General features: G+C 33.5%; 1 protein-coding gene across 4 annotated transcripts in view; it reads left to right on the plus strand.

Annotated features, from left to right (window-relative positions):
* TTLL7 (tubulin tyrosine ligase like 7) overlaps nucleotides 1-17072 on the plus strand; it is a 156144-nt gene that overhangs the window by 136780 nt on the left and 2292 nt on the right. For 2 of the 4 annotated variants that reach the window (XM_047794246.1, XM_047794248.1), the window contains one exon: nucleotides 15955-16326. The exons of 1 other annotated variant lie outside the window; for it this stretch is intronic. In XM_047794246.1, coding sequence (XP_047650202.1) covers nucleotides 15955-16075 — 121 coding nt within the window. In that variant the 3' untranslated portion in view covers nucleotides 16076-16326. Of the gene's footprint in view, nucleotides 1-15954; nucleotides 16327-17072 lie in introns of those variants that run through there. One more of the 4 variants, XM_047794247.1, reaches the window with a different exon arrangement.

The raw sequence follows: 17072 nt of genomic DNA on the forward strand, positions 1-17072 counted from the left end.
TTTTTCAATGTGCCTCTTCTAGCCCTTTCATCACCAACAAATCCATAGGAGGTGAATTTTGTTAAGTTCCATTTAAAAATTGGATTTTTGTAAATATCGTCCACTAAAATAGGTAGTTTCCCAAAAGTATAAAAATACTTGGGTTTTTTTTTTTTTGGTTTTTTTAAGGGCCACACCCACGGCACTTGGAGGTTCCCAGGCTAGGGGTTAAATCTGTGCTGCAGCTGCAAGCCTACGCCACAGCCACAGCAACATGGGATCTGAGCCACGACTGTGACCTACACACCACAGCTCATGGCAAAGCTGGATCCTTAACCCAGTGAGTGAGGCCAGGGAGTAAACCCTTGTCCTCATGGATACTAGTCAGGTTCATCACTGCTGAGCCACAACAGGACCTCTGAAAATACTATTTTTAAGCTGCAAAATACAGAGTAAACAAGCACATTTTAGCACTTCCCAGGATAGTCATAATTCTTACTAGAATTTAAAGATCAATGTGTGACTTTTAGTGTGTATAAGTTGTAGTGCTATCAGGATCTTCAGCGAATAAACCATGACTTTGGAAAACTAAGCGATAGTCAAAAGACAATAGGATCTGCTAACAGTTAAATAAATGGTGAGGAAAATGGAAAACCATAGCTTGGATTTTCTTTTTGAAACATCTAGAAATTGATGTGTTTATTTTAAAAAAAGATCACAGGGAATATAATATAGCTAACTTTCCACAAATTTGACTTGCAATGCAGAATGGCTTGGCATACTTTTTACAAAAATATTGAGAGATAAATATTTTAATCTTTATTTTTCATGTATTCTCTCATTATACTGTTGTAGTATAATGCAGTGCCTTTAGCCTGTTTTAACTCTCCCTCTGCAAACAGAAGCTGATTGATGACAAAAATGGTAGACGTGGAGTTAGCCACTAATATGTAAATACCAAAGCTGTATTCTATGGTTTAATAGCTTGACCAAAGCAAATTATTGAATAAAGCTTGTATTACTTTCATTAATATTCTCATATGATTTAGAATAATTATGGCCATCTTTAAGACATTACAATGTATAAGTGAAGAGCCTTCTCTTCCTAAGGAATGATACTCTGAGAGCAAGATTAGGAAAACCTTAAGTTCCAGTCTAGAAAGGATGGTTTTGAACTCTTTAATGTCACTCTTGCAGTTCCAGATTTTATTACCCATTTTCTATTGAGGGATTTTGTAATTTTTGTGGGTGAGCAAATAGGATGAGTCTTCCTGGCTATTCTGGAGGAAGAAATTATACCTTACAGTTGCTTCAGACCTAGTGGTCAGAAGAAATATTACTTACCTTGGACCCTTGAGTTGTAGACCTCTGATAAATGCTCAGTATGACCCTAGTATAATTATTATAAGCATTTTGGGGGGGGGTCAGTAAACACATCCTTCTTTCCTCCCCAGGTTCAGAACCATTTCAGAGAGAAATGTAGGGGTCAGATGACCATCAGAATGTAACTTCCTTACTGAGAAAAGCTATTGAGGGACATGGTGAAATGGGAGACAAGCGAGTTTCCTAGTATTGAATTCCAGAATTAAATGTACCCCTCCAGTCAAAGACAGAGCTGGATTAACCCAAACCTTTCACTAGCGCTATCCCACGAAGTCTAGTTCTAATAGTGTTGGCAGGAGAACAGGTAAGAATTCATACCTTCTGTAAATAGGCTGATCTAAAAAGAGCCAGCTGCTGAGCCAAGCATGCCTGATTCCTTCTTTTTTATTTATTTTTTTGTCTTTTTGTCTTTTTCTAGGGCTGCACCCATGCCTTATGGAGGTTCCCAGGCTAGGGGTCTAATTGGAGATACAACTGCTGGCCTATGCCAGAACCACAGCAATGGGGGATCCGAGCCGCATCTGCAGCCTATACCACAGCTCACGGCAATGCCGGATCCTTAACCCACTGAGTGAGGCCAGGGATCGAACCTGCAACCTCATGGTTCTAGTGGAATTTGTTAACCACTGAGCCACGATGGGAACTCCCTGATTCCTTCTTTTAAACCTGCAAATCAGATAACTGACTTCTGGTAACAAGCCAGAAAGTTTATACTAGTGGAAGTTTTATTTGGAAACACAAGGAGGAGAGAGAAGTAAACATGTCCTCCTAATATCTAGCTATTAAAATCCAAGTCACATTAATTTAAAGACAGGGACAAAGTGAACATGTATTCTTTCCCTTGTAGATTGGGAACCTATAGCATTCACTTTATCTTCAGGAATCAACAAATTTGATATTTATTAATACATTGTTACATTTCATTACCTAACAAAATATAAATATAAATTTATATGTATAAGTAAATATAAACATGCCTAATATAAATAATTTATAAGGTATACCTAAATATTTTACGAGGAGATATATATTTGGCTAATTTATCTGTAAAATTAAAAGAGAAGAAAATAGAGCTAGCATCAGTCAGGTTTATGGGCCATGTTTACTTTGACCATCGATATGAAGGGTATTTATTAAGAGGATTTAAAGTATATGTGGCACCTATTACATGGAAGGGAGTGGCCTTCAACTTTATAGTCCGAGAGAAATAATTTAACAGACACACCATTTGAGAATCCATTACTCAGAGGTGAACTCATAATTTAGCAAATATAACTAATATTTAAATGAACAGATGGCCATATCTATATCTATATATCTATTTCCATGTCCACATCCATATCTACACACACATTTCTAGGATCCTGGAGTTCTTGGGATCAGCTTAATATTTCACTATAACTAGACTTATTTGGAAAGTTTTGGGACTGCCAAACAATTTTCAGTGTCAGCATCTCTGTATTTCTATCTTTCATGTACTGAGCTTCCATATAAGTTCATTTTTATGGCTAAAAATATTGTTTAATCCCACTGAACTAGGGCTTCTGCCTTTGGTAATAGAGCATTAGGTATTTGGACAGTTCTTCCCTTGATGACAAGTAAAGCTGGACAAAGTACCAAAACATTTGCTTGAAGACATCAGAGAGGTAAAACCAGGTACTTATTAGTGAATACTTTTTAGTACTGAATAGTGCTTTTTTTGGTTAGATTCATGGGCCAAAGGGAAATAAGTAGGAGTCCAGAGCCTGCCAAAGATTGGGGCCTTGATAAACATTGTATATTCCTAGAAGTAACAACATTCCAGATGTTTTGTAAAGCAAAAGTCAACAGAATTACAAGGAAAAAGAGACAAATCTACAACCATAGAGATTTTAATACATATTTTTCAAAAAAGTTAAAAATAAAGAACACTTTGACAATATGCCTAAAAGATTTAACTGTCACACAGTAGCAGTGAATTCAGTGACTTCAGAATATAATATACCAACCATACCTGAGTCTTTTATAAAAATCAGCTATATAGTAGAATAATAAAACATATTTCAACAAATTTCAGAAAATTGAAAAGTACTATTTTTCATCATGTGTTATTAAAAATAACAAAATAGTCAGAAAATCCATACTTTGGAAAGATTAAAAATACACTCTAACCCATGAGTTCAAAGAAAAAATTATAGTGAATGTAAGAAAATATTTTTAACTGAATAATAACAAAAATATTACAAATAATAACTTGTGGTATGTTCCTAAATAATTATTAAAGGGATGTTTATAAGCTTAAGTGAAATATTAGGAAGGGGTAAGGCAAAAATTGTGTTATCTAAGCAACAATCTTGAGTGGTAACAGAATGACATTAAAGTAAACCGTAAGAATATGGAACAAGGTAATAATAAAAACGAGTAGAGAAACTACAAATATAATGAAGCAAACCAAATAAAGAAGATCAACATGGCAAAAGTAAGTTTTTAAAAAGACTAGTAAAATTGATAAATAACTGGTGAGACTGATAAAAGACAGTCCAAAGCAACAGAAATAAGAGCAAAAATAAACCAATGGGACCTAATCAAACTGACAAGCTTTTGCACAGCAAAGGAAACCAAAAAGAAAACAAAAAGACAACTTACAGAATAGGAGAAAATAGTTTCAAGTGATGCAACTAAGGGCTTAATCTCTAGAATATACAAGCAACGTATGCAAGTCAACAGCAAAGAAGCCAACAACCCAATGGAAAAATGGGCAAAGGACCTGAAGAGACATTTTTCCAAGGAAGATGTGGAGATGGCCAACAAGCACATGAAAAAATGCTCAACATCCCAGATTATTAAAGAAGTGAAAATCAAAACTACCATGAGATACCACCAGTCAGAATGGCCATCATTAATAAGTCAACAAATAACAAGTGCTGGAGGGGTTGTGGAGAAAAGGGAACCCTCCTGCACTGCTAGTGGGAATGTAATCTGGTACAGCCACTATGGAGAACAGTATGGAGGTACCTTAGAAATCTATATGTAGAACTACCATATGATCCAGCAATCCCACTCTTGGGCATATATCCAGACAAAACTTTCCTTAAAAAAGACACATGCACCTGCATGATCATTGCAGCTCTTTTCACAATAACCAAGAGCTGGAAACAACCCAAATGTCCATTGACAGACGATTGGATTAGGAAGATGTGGTATACTACTCAGCCATAAAAAGAACAAAATCATGCCATTTGCAGCAACATGGATGGAACTAGAGACTCTCATCCTGAGTGAAATAAGTCAGAAAGACAAATACCATATGATATCACTCATATCTGGAATCTAATATAAGGCACAAATGAACCTTTCCACAGAAAAGAAAATCATGGACTTGGAGAAGAGACTTGTGGTTTCCTGGGGGAGAGAGGGAGGAAGGGGAGGGATTGGGAGCTTGTGGTCAATGGATGCAAAGTATTGCCCATGGAATGGATTTACAATGAGATCCTGCTGTGTAGCACTGAGAACTATGTCTAGATACTTACAATGCAGCACGACAATGGGAGAAAAAATTATGTATACATGTATGTGTAACTGGGTCCCCATGCTGTGTAGTGGGAAAAAAGTGTGTTGTGGGAAATAACAATAAAAAATAAATTAAAAAAAAAGAAATCAATCTTACTCATATTCTCATCCCCATGTTTTGGTTTTCTCCATAACCCTCAGCTAATATCCTTACCATGACAATAAAATTTTTGCTTTTTCTTAAAATTAAAAAAAAATAAAAGACAGGAATAGTGTTAACTTCTATCAAGAATAGAAATAGATGTATTATTACAGATCCTACACATACAGAAAATTTTATCAGAAAATATGAACAATTTCATGCTACTAAATTTGGTAATTTGGATTTAAGTTAACAAAATCTTGGAAAAATAATATTACCAAAAGGGATATAAGATGATATTGAAAGTCCTAAACAGTCTTAACTATTAAGAAATTAATAATTAACTAAATAACTAAGAGCCTTTCAAAGATAACTCCAGATTCACAGATCTTTACTATCTAATTCTACTAATCCCACTCACCCAAAAAGTAGAGAAAAGGAGGGAAGGTTCTTTACTTGTGTTATGAGGGTACTGTACTTTTGATATTAAAACCTGACCAAGACATTATGGAAGAGGATAATGATAGTTAGTTTCCTCTTCTCATATGAAATTTGGAAGAGGATAATGAGAAATAATAAAGAAAAGGAAGGAAGATTCTTTAGCTGTGTTATGAGGCTACCATACTTTTGATATTAAAACCTGACCAAGACATTATGGAAGAGGATAATGATAGTTCAGTCCTGAACATAGATGCAAAAATCTCACATGAAATATTAGCAAAATGAACCCAGAAACTTTAAATAGGTTAATGTATTATGTCCAATTTTTGTTTATTGCATCAATGTAAGGACATTATAACATTAAAAAGTGATCACTATAATTTTAGTGGAATAAAAGATCATTTAAAAATACACAGATTGTTTGATGGAGAGATCATATGCTTTTCAGATGAGCAGACGCTAAGAGTCTTCTGTCACTCCAAACCAGCTCTATGACAACTGCTAAAGGAACTCTCTAGGCAGAAAAGAAAAAGCCACAATTAGAAACAAGAAAATTTCATATGAGAAAACGCACTGGTAAAGACAAAGATAATATAAAGGTAGAAAATCACCCACTGACAAAAATGATATCAAAAATAACAAACCTGAGAATAGAAGACAAATGTAAAACATTGAAAATGCATCCAAAATAAGAGAACCACAACCCAAAACAATTCTGTACACATGTAGTTAGTTATATCCAAATCTAATGGAAACCACAAAACAAAGAACTATAACGGACACACACATTAAAAAAAAAAAAGGAAAGAAAAAGCAATCCAAATGCAACACTGAAGATAGTCAACAAATCACAAGAGAAGACAACAAAAGAGGAAGGGAAGAAAAAACAGACCAAAAAATAAAAATCCAAAACAGTTAACAAAATGGCAGTAAACAAATACGTATCCATAATTACACTGAATGTAAATAGATTAAATGCTCCAGCCAAAGACACAGAATGGCTGAATGGATACAAAAACAAGAACCATATATATCTTGTTTACAAGAGAGTCAATTAAGACCCAAGCACACATACACACCGTGAGGGGATGGAAGAGGGGATGACAGTGAGGGGATGGAAGAAGATATTACATGCAAATGGAAATCAAAGGAAAGCGGAAGTAGCAATACTCGTATCAGACAAAATAGACTTTAAAATAAATAAAGTCACAAGTGATAAAGAAGGACAGCATATAACAGTCAAAGGATCTATCCAAGAAGAAGATATAACAATTGTAAATATATATGCACTTAGTTTAGGAGCACCTCACTATATAAGGCAACTGCTGACAGCCATAAAAAGAGAAATCAACAGTAACATAATAATAGTGGGGGGCTTTAACACCCCACTTACAGCAATGGACAGATCATCCAGACAGAAAATCAACATAGGAAACATAGGCCTTAAATGACACCATAGACCAAATATATCTAACTGATATTTATAGAACATTTCATCCCAAAGCAGCAGAATATACATTCTTCTCAAGTGCACATGGAACATTTTCCAGGATAGATCATACTTTGGGCCACAGGTCAAGTCTTGGTAAATTTAAAAAAGTTGAAACTATTTCAAGCATTTTCTCCGACCACAGTGCTATGTAACTATAAATCGACTACGAGAAAAAAAAAAAAAAACAAAAAAACCACAAACTCCTGGAAGCTAAACAATATGCTACTGAACAACAAATGGATCATTGAAAAAAATCAAAGAGGAAATCACAAGATATTTAGAGACAAATGACAATGATGGTACAACAATCCAAAACCTATGGGACACAGCAAAAGCAGTTCGAAGAGGGAAGTTTATAGCAATACAGTCTTATCTCAGGAAATAAGAAAAAGCTCAAATAAACAACCTAAACTTATACCAAAAGCAACTAGAGCAGGAAGAACTAAGCCCAAATTTAATAGAAGGAAAGAAATCCTAAAGATCAGAGCAGAAGAAATCAATGAAATAGAGACAAATAAAACAGTAGAAAAGGTCAATGAAACCAAAAGTTGGTTCTTTGAAAAGATGAACAAAATTGATAAGCCCTTAGCCAGACTAATCGAGAAAAGAAGAGAGAGGGCTCAAATCAATAAAATTATAAATGACAAAGGAGAAGTTACAGTGGACTCCACAGAAATACAAAATGTCATAAGAGACTACTGTAAACAACTATATGCCAATAAAATGGACAACCAGAAGAAATGGATAGATTCTTACAAATGTACAACCTATCAAGATTGAACTAGAAAGAAATAAAAATATGAATATACCAATTTCAAGCACTGAAATTGAAAATGTGATTAAAGAAAACTTACAACAAACAAAAGTCCAGGACATGATGGCTACACAGGCAAATTATATCATAAATTCAGAGAGAGTTAACACCTCTTCTTCTGAAAATCTTCCAAAAAATAGCAGAGGAGGGAACATTCCCAAGGTTATTCTGAGGCCACTATCATCCTGATACCAAAACCAGACAAGATTACCACAAAAAAAGAAAATTACAGGCCAATATCACTGGTGAACATAGATGCGAAAATCCTTAACAAAATGTTAGCAACCAAATACAAATATATATTAAAAGTATCATGCACCATGATCAAGTGAGATTTATCCTAGGCATGTGAAGATTTTTCAATATCCACAAAACAGTGTGATACACCACGTTAACAAACTTAAAAATAAAAACTATATGATCCTCTTAATAGTTGCAGAAAAAGCATTTGACAAAATTCAACATCTGTTTCTGATAAAAACTCTCTGGAAAGTCAGCATAAAGGGACTCTACCTCAGCATAATAAAAGCCATATATGTCAAACCCAGAGCTAACATCATTCTCAGTGGTGAAAAACTGAAAACATTTCTACTAAGATCAGGAAGAAGACAAGGATGTTCATTACCACTACTATTCAACATTGTTTTGAAAGTTCTAGCAATGGCAATCAGAGAAGAAAAAGAAATAAAAGAAATCCAAATTGAAACATAGGAAGTAAAACTATCACTGTTTGCAGATGACAGGAGATGACATGATATTATACCTGGAAAACCCTAAAGACACTACCAGAAAACTATTAGAACTCATCAATGAATTTGGCAAAGTTGCAGGATACAAAATTAATACACAGAAATTGATTGCATTTTTATATACTAACAATGAAAGAGAAATCAGAGAAACCATTCTATTTTCCATCCCCTCAAAAAAAAAAAATACCTAGGAGTAAACTTACCTAAAGAGACAAAAGACCTGTACTCTGAATACTATGAGATGCTGAGGAAAGAAATCATAGATGACACAAATAGATGGAAAGATATACCATGCTCTTGGACTGGAAGAATCAGTATTGTCAAAATGAATCTACTACCCAAGGCAATCAACAGATTTAGTTCAATCTCTATCAAATTACCAAGGACATTCTTCATAGAACTAGAACAGAATATTTTAAAATTTGTATGGAAACACAAAAGACCCTAAATAGCCAAAGCAATATGGAAATGGAGGAATCAGGCTCCCTGACTTCAGACAATATTACAAAGCTACAGTTATCAAAACAATATGGTACTGGCACAAAAACAGAAATACAGATCAATGGAACAGGATAGAAAGCCCAGAAATAAAGCCAAGCACTTGTGGTACACTAATCTATGATAAAGGAGGCAAGAACATATAGTGAAAGAAAAATAGTCTTTTTCAATACATGGCGATGGGAAACTAGAAAGCTATATGTCAAAGAACAAAATTAGAGCACTCTCTAATACCATACACAAAAATAAACTCAAAATGTATTAAAGATCTAAATATAAGGCCAGATACTATTAAACTCCTAGGGGAGAACATAGGCACTTCCTAGAATGAGATCAATAAGAGGAAAAGTAAACCAATGGGCCCTAATTAAACTCAAAAGCTTTTGCACAGCAAAGGAAACCATTAAAAATCAAAAGACAACCCACAGAATGGTAGAAAATCTTTGCAAACGATGCAATAGACAAGGACCTAATCTCCAAAATATATAAAAACCTCATACAACTCAACAACAACAAAAACACAATTGAAAAATGGGCAGAAGACCTAAATAGATATTTTTCTGAAGAAGATTTATGAATGGCCAGCAGGCACATGAAAAAATGCTCAACATCACTAATTATTAGAGAAATTCAAATCAAAACTACAATGAGGTACCACCTTATACCAGTCAGAATGGCCATCATTAATAAGTCAACAAATAACATACACTGGAGAGGGTGTGCAGAAAAGAGAATCCTCCTTCACTTTTGGTGGGAATGTAAATTGGTACAACCACCATGGAAAACAGTATGGAGGTACCTCAGGAAACTAAATATAGAACTACTATATGATCCAGCAATCCCACTTCTGGTCAAAACATTCATTCAAAAAGATGCATGCACCCTGATGTTCATTGCAACACTATTCACAATAGTCAAGACCTAAATGTCCACTGACAGATGAGTGGATTAAGAAGATGGGGCACATACACACAATGGAATACTACTCAGGCATCAAAGGTCAAAATAATACCATTTTCAGCAACATGGATGGAACTAGAGATTCTCAAACTAAGTGAAGTAAGTCAGAAAGAGAAAGACAAATACCATATGATATCACTTTTATGTGGAATCTAAAATATGGCACAAATAATCCTATTCACAAAACAGAAACATATCACAGACATGGAGAGCAGGCAGGGGGTAGTGGGGAAGGAGTGGGACAGTTGGGGAGTTTGAGGTTGGTGGATGCAAACTAAAACATTTGGAATGGATGGGCAATGGGTTCCTACTGTATAGCAAGGGAACCGTCTGTGATTGGGTCACTTTGCTCTGCAACAGAAATTGAAGAAACATTGTAAATTAACTATGCTTTAATTAAAAAACACAAAATATACAGATAAGTCACTTGATAAAATTCAGTATATATTCATGCTTTTAAAAAATGCTTAGCAAGCTAGAAACAAAGGGGAAATTTCTTAATCTAATAAAGATTAGATATAAAAACCCTACAAGAGACATATACCTAATGGTGAAATGTTGAAGGCTTTCCTTTTGAGATGAGAAATAAGACAAGATCCCTTGTTACTACTGCTTTTATTTATCATTATACTGTATCATTTTATTTATCCTAGCTGGTTCAAGGAAGCAAGCCAAAGAAGTAAAATGCATTAGATTTGAGAGAAAGAACTGAAACTCACTACTACTAGATATGATTGTGTTCATAGAATCTAGATAAATCCACAAATAAGTAAATTTAACAATTTTGATGAAATCAAAATCAAGGTACTCAATCATATTTTTCTACATCAATAATAGCTAGAATATGACATTTTAGATATAATCTTTTTCAGTAGCATCAAAAAATAACTAATACTTAGGGATAAATGTAACAAAATGTGTAGGACTTTTATTCAGGAAAATGTGAAAATGTAAAGATATACCTTATTCATTATTGAAATCAGTATTAACAGTATGTCAGTTCTCAAATAGTTCTATCCATCTATAAATTCAATATAATCCTCATGTAAATGCTAACCATTTTTTCCAGGCTGCAGAATTTGACCAAGGCTTATTCTGGCATTTATACAGAAAAGGAAGAGGCCAAGAATAGATAAGACATTCTTGAAATAGAACAATAAAATTGTAGGATTTATTAACTGCAGTGTATTAAGGCTAATAATAAAGCTATGGTAACTCAAGACAGTGTAATATCGCCATAAGGGTAGGCGACCAATGGAACCATCCACAAAGGCCGTAAATATACCCTGTTATAAATAGAGACTTGATTTATGACAAAATGGGGACACTTAATTTATAACAAATGGGGGGGAGTTTATTTAAACAAATGATTCTGAAGCAATTGTGTTCCTAAATGAACAAACTGCACATAGACATACCAACATGAATGAGTCTCAAACAGAAATTTGAGCAAAAGAAGCCACACTGAAATGAATAATACTTCATTCCATTTATTTTTATATTACAAAATAGGGAAAGCTGAATTATAGTGTTTACAAAATGTATACTTAGGTGATAAACAGGAATTAATTACCATTAAAGTCTGGATAGCAGGTAATTTTATAGGGAGGGATGGTGCTATAATTCAGGGCTCTGGGGTACTAGCAATGTTCAGTCATTTAACCTGGGTAGCAGTTATGTAAGTAATCACTTTATGTTATTCATTAAACTGGACATTGATATTTCATGCACTTTTTGAATGTGTGCTATATTTTACAATATAAAAGTTTTAAAGATCAAGTTAAATACATGGTACTATTATTATCTTAGGCTAAGATAACTTGATACATCTATTCCAAAACTGGCGTGGTCTTGCTAATAAGGTTGATGTTAATAACACATAAATAGTAATATTTCACCTATATGCACTATTTCATTGAGTCCATACTCTGGGAGATAGGCATGGCAGAAATTACTGGACTTTTTTCACCAATGAGAAAACTGAAGCTCAGAATGGACAAATGGCTCATCCAATCCACTTTGCTAGCATATGACAAGGGGCGGGACTTGAACCTAGGACCGCCCCCCACCAAATCAAAGTTAAAACCACAATATGTATGTTGCACTGGCTATTATCAAAAAATACAAAATAATAAGTTTTAGTAAGGATATTTAGAAGTTGGAGATGGTTCAGAATATAAAATGGTGTGGCTGCTGTAGAAAACAGTTTGACAGTTCCTCAACAAGTTAAATATAGAATTACCATATGAACCAGCAATTCCACTTTTATATATATATATATACCCTGAAAAATTGAAAACAAGGGCTCAGACCAATCCTTGTACACCAGTGTTCATAGCAGCATTATTGGCAATAGTCAAAAAGTGGAAACCTCCCACGTGTCCATCAACTTACGAATGGATAAGTAAAATGCGGTATATACAGGCAATGGAATATTATTCAGCCTGTATAAAAAGGAATGAAATTCTGATATATGCTACAACATGGATGAAACCTTGGAAGCAGGCTAAGTTAAATAAACCAAACAAAAAAGGACAAATAAAGTATAATTCCACTCGAGTTATCTGGAACAGATACATTTATAGACTTAGAAAGTAGAATAGAGGTTACCAGGGACTGGGAGGAGGAGATGGGAATTTAGTATTTATGGCGGAGAGTTTCTGTCTGAGATGATGAATAAGTTTTGGAACTGGATCATGGTTATGGTTACAAAACCATTATAAATGTATTTAATGCACTGAATTGTGTACTTAAAATGGTAAAAATAGGGAGTTTCATGTTATATATATTTTACCACAATTTTAAAAAATTTAAAAGAAACACAGCTCTAATATTGTGATAAACTTTATTTACCTTATCTTCCCCAAACCAGGAAGGCAAGTGTATTCTGGGGGAGCAGGGGTCCTGGTCTTTATCCAGGAAGATCTCAGAAGTTGGATGTAGCTTAAGTTTCAAGGCTAATTATTATGTCTTGAAATACTTCATGTTTTAAAGATTCTCCATGGTCAGCAATAACATTGGTACATGACAGACCAGCCAATTCTATATCAAATAGGAATTAGACAAATGCATGTTTTACATTAGTATGATGCATATGTGAAGATGTGCATAACTTGTCTTAGAGATGAGGAGTAAGGGTATGTGTGTGAAGGAAATAGGGTAGTTTGAGGTATTTCTCCTTGGTATGAATTAGCTATGAGTTAGCTATTTTTGTACAAGAGTAGTTAGAATAGAAATAAAGCTGGAAACTTCATATTTTTTGGTGCTTTAACACAAACTCTTTAATATAGTCTATAAATCTTCTTTTCTAGAGATATTCTACCTGCTGAAAAAATCAAGTTGTGTTATTTAACTTCATTGCAAAGAACATTTCAAAAGTAATCTTTGATGTTCAGCTAGTGTGGGATCTCCCAGGAGATATTAATGGCTATATTAAGGCAAATAATCCTTTGTGTTTCCCAGTAATGCTTTAAAATATCCCACAGCCTTTGCTTTAGGGAAGCAAAGTGCTTCTTCCAATGTGATTTTATATATGCTTTTTTTGGGTGTTCATACTGAATTTCTTTTCCTTTTCAAGTCCTGAAAAAGTTTCATTTTAGCCTTTTCTCCTTCTGTTAAAAAGTTTAGGTTTATGGATGTATGAAATTTTTTTCTACTTCCTAGATTTTTTTATAACTTCATATTTCTGAAAAAAATGAGTATAATCATTATATCCATTAGTTTTAAAACTGGGATTCATACACAGAAATGACAATATAGTATAGTTGCTGGGAGCACTGATCCTGGGGTGAGCCCAAATGGATTTGAATCCCGACTCTAACACTTACTGGCTATGTGGCTGTGGGCAAGGCATTTGATTTCTGTATGCTTCGGTGTATTCATCTATTAAATGGAGCTGATGATAATGTTTACCATAGAGGATTGTTATGAGAACTAAATGAGTTCTCATAGTATATAGCTAAATAATATTTATAAAGCCATTATAATGGTGCTAACACACAGAAAAACACTATTTAAATACAAACCAGTGTTAAATGAAATAGTATAAGTTAGCTGTAATCCTGGATTTTGTACTTTTACTTTTTCATCTGTGAAAATGGAGATCTTTAGCCAATAGGCTATATGAGTATTATTGTAATGTCAGTAGTAACTATTGCCTAAAAATTCCTCAAAAGAAAATTGGTGGAAATTACTATTTACTATAGCAATTATCATTGTAATCAGAGTGTATTTTCAGTAGAAGACAGAATAATTCTCAACTAATACAGAATAGTGGTTTTTGGTCAAATACCTTATTTTCTTTGCACCTTTGTCCTAGATTAGGAAGGGTAGCCTTTTCATGGCATAATATATCAGATTAATTATCATGACTCCACTAGCTCTTGACATAATAATTAATCCCTATAAATTACCCAAGTGATATTAAGAAAATAATTTATATACTCTATGATGTGAGAAATCAATTGTTTCATTATTCATCACCCATTGTGTGATTTTGATTTAATTTGGTTTATTATATATTATTTTACTGCTCTATTAACTTAATGATTTGAGCAATTATTTATAGCTTGTGATATTAAGTAATAGATTTAGAGGATATTATCAGATAATTCATGATGAAATGATGTTTATGAATATTATGGAGAATTTGCCATTTTAACCTGAAGGCCATATGCGGTTTGATCTGATGAATTCATGTTCTTCTACAAAATTCGTAGAACACAATTATAAATGTAATTTTCCATTGGCATAGAGGTTAGTAGTTACCAGCATTATTTAATATAGAATAGGTAGCTAACAGTAACCTTGGCCCTCAATTTCTTTGTATATCTAGAGAAGAATGATACTGTTGCTGGAGGTTTCTAATGTCAAGTGAAGAAAAAAAATGATTTGGTGCGCCCTACCTTTCATTCTTTTTTTTTTCAAGACTACTTATAAATCTGTTTCTCTTCGTGCTCTTGGAAATTTTTTATGGATATCTATATCTTGACTTTCTAGCATATCCTTCTGATCACTACCAGAATTCCTACTTTTAACAGTGATGCTTATTTGCATTTGCTCATGTGGATTTCCTTGATCATTTCTCTGTAGATGTATAGATTGGACTGGCCTCAAAGGTTTAGAGGAAAACAAATTATATAGGTGCAATCTTTTTTTGCAGTACCTAATTCCCAAAGCTCTGAAAGCTAAAACTAAAAAAAATTTTAAAAAAGTAACCCATTTATTGACACATCTGACTTAATGCAGTGTTGTTTATAGTTTTTATCTGATTTATTGTGAATATTTCTAGATTTCACTACAGAAATGTTAATGTTTTGTCAGGGATGCTCCTCATGGTCCTGATGGTGATGCTATGTTATAAATAGTATGTATACTATATTGTCCTACACTCTGGAACATTCCTGTATTCTGAAAAACATTTGGGTGCAAATGTTGCATGCAAAATGTAATTTGGTGTTCCGTAGTCATAAACATCCCGTAGTCTAAGAATATAAAATTTATAAACTAGTTCTAAATGTTAATCTTTGTAACTTTTGGTTTTAGATTACCTGTAGTCATAATACATCTGTGATATATTATAAAATTATAATCAGTGGTTTCGATATCCTTGAAATAGTTATTTTAATGTGGCTAGCCAAATTCTCATGTCATATACATTAAAGAAATAGTTGACTGGTTCCACACATTATTTGCAGAGATTAATGATGAATTCCAAATTAACCTGAGCCATGTAAACAGCATGTGAGTTCACGGCTTTTTATGGGATGTCTTGGGACACTAAGATCACATGTTTCATCTATATTAAACATATGTATTAATCTGTATTTATGACCTTCTCCCTGCCTCCCCTCCTCAGTCTAGGAGAGGAAATCATTTTATATGCATTGCATTGTTACAGTATCATTCCTTATGTAGGATATATAGCTTACTAACTACATAATATTTTAGTGAGAGTTGTTTATAGTAACTTGTTTGTAAAAGCCTAATTTTTAACTGTTATTTTTAGGTATTTACTACCAGGAAGTACACAATTCTTCTTGAGAACACCAACATACAACTTGAAATACAGTTCACCTGGAATGGCTCGCTCCAATGTGTTGTTTACATCCCGATATGGCCATTTGTGAAACAGAAGGGAAGATTGCAATGGGTTATGCATAATAGCAATTATTATCTTCCCATTTTAACATGGCAAAGACAGTGACCATTAAGTACTGTTTATGTATATATGACATATATATGTGGGAGAATATATACACACATGCACTCAAGTAACATATATTTATTATAATATATGAAAAAGAATTAGCAGGAAACTGGATATAAGATTTAACCTTTCTGGAAATGTAATAAACCATGTTAAAACTGTTTACACAAATATGTGAATGTCTAGAATTTGCTAGGTTTATAATTAATACCTTCCTACTAGAAATGTTATTTTTGCTGCAGAGTATATAAAAGAATTGATCTTGAAGATCCCATTACAAGTGTTAAATTATTTTCTAGATAACATGTCTTTTGACTTGAAAAAGAAGTAATAGTAAATTACCTTATTAATTCTCCTATATATAGTAGCTATTTAAAATGGAAAAAAAAATTGGAAGCCTGGTGTTGCTTGACGGTAGGATTAAGTATAAGGTGGGTTTGTCATTACTACGGCACACTGTAAAGTACTATAAAAATCCCAACCCGATACTCTAACATTTTTATTCCTCTATGTGGAAATTTAGCTACCTGTGGAAATGATAATGTACATTTTCAGTAAGGATCATATTTATGATCTGAAATGGAAGACAATCCAGTGGGTTAAAAATAAAATATACTAGCTTGTATTTTTAATTTTCATCAGGAGTCACAAAAAGAGAATGGAAAATAATGGTTAATGGTGACATCTTACCATATGATTTTTCTATCTCTTACCACTGAACTTTTACTTGGAAAGTGTGTCTCTGATGGGTGCATATGGTTAAATACAATCCCTTCTGTTCTTCAGAAGTGGAAGAGCTGAAATTTTAAACTTACTTTAATGTTACAAAATAATGTGTCACTCTTATAAGTTTCTCAGTGTTGAGACCAATTTACATTGCAAACTCTAATACAGAGTTTCATATTTCATCATAGAAA

This window comes from Phacochoerus africanus, chromosome 8, assembly GCF_016906955.1.
Source record: "Phacochoerus africanus isolate WHEZ1 chromosome 8, ROS_Pafr_v1, whole genome shotgun sequence".
NCBI classification, from domain to species: domain Eukaryota; kingdom Metazoa; phylum Chordata; class Mammalia; order Artiodactyla; family Suidae; genus Phacochoerus; species Phacochoerus africanus.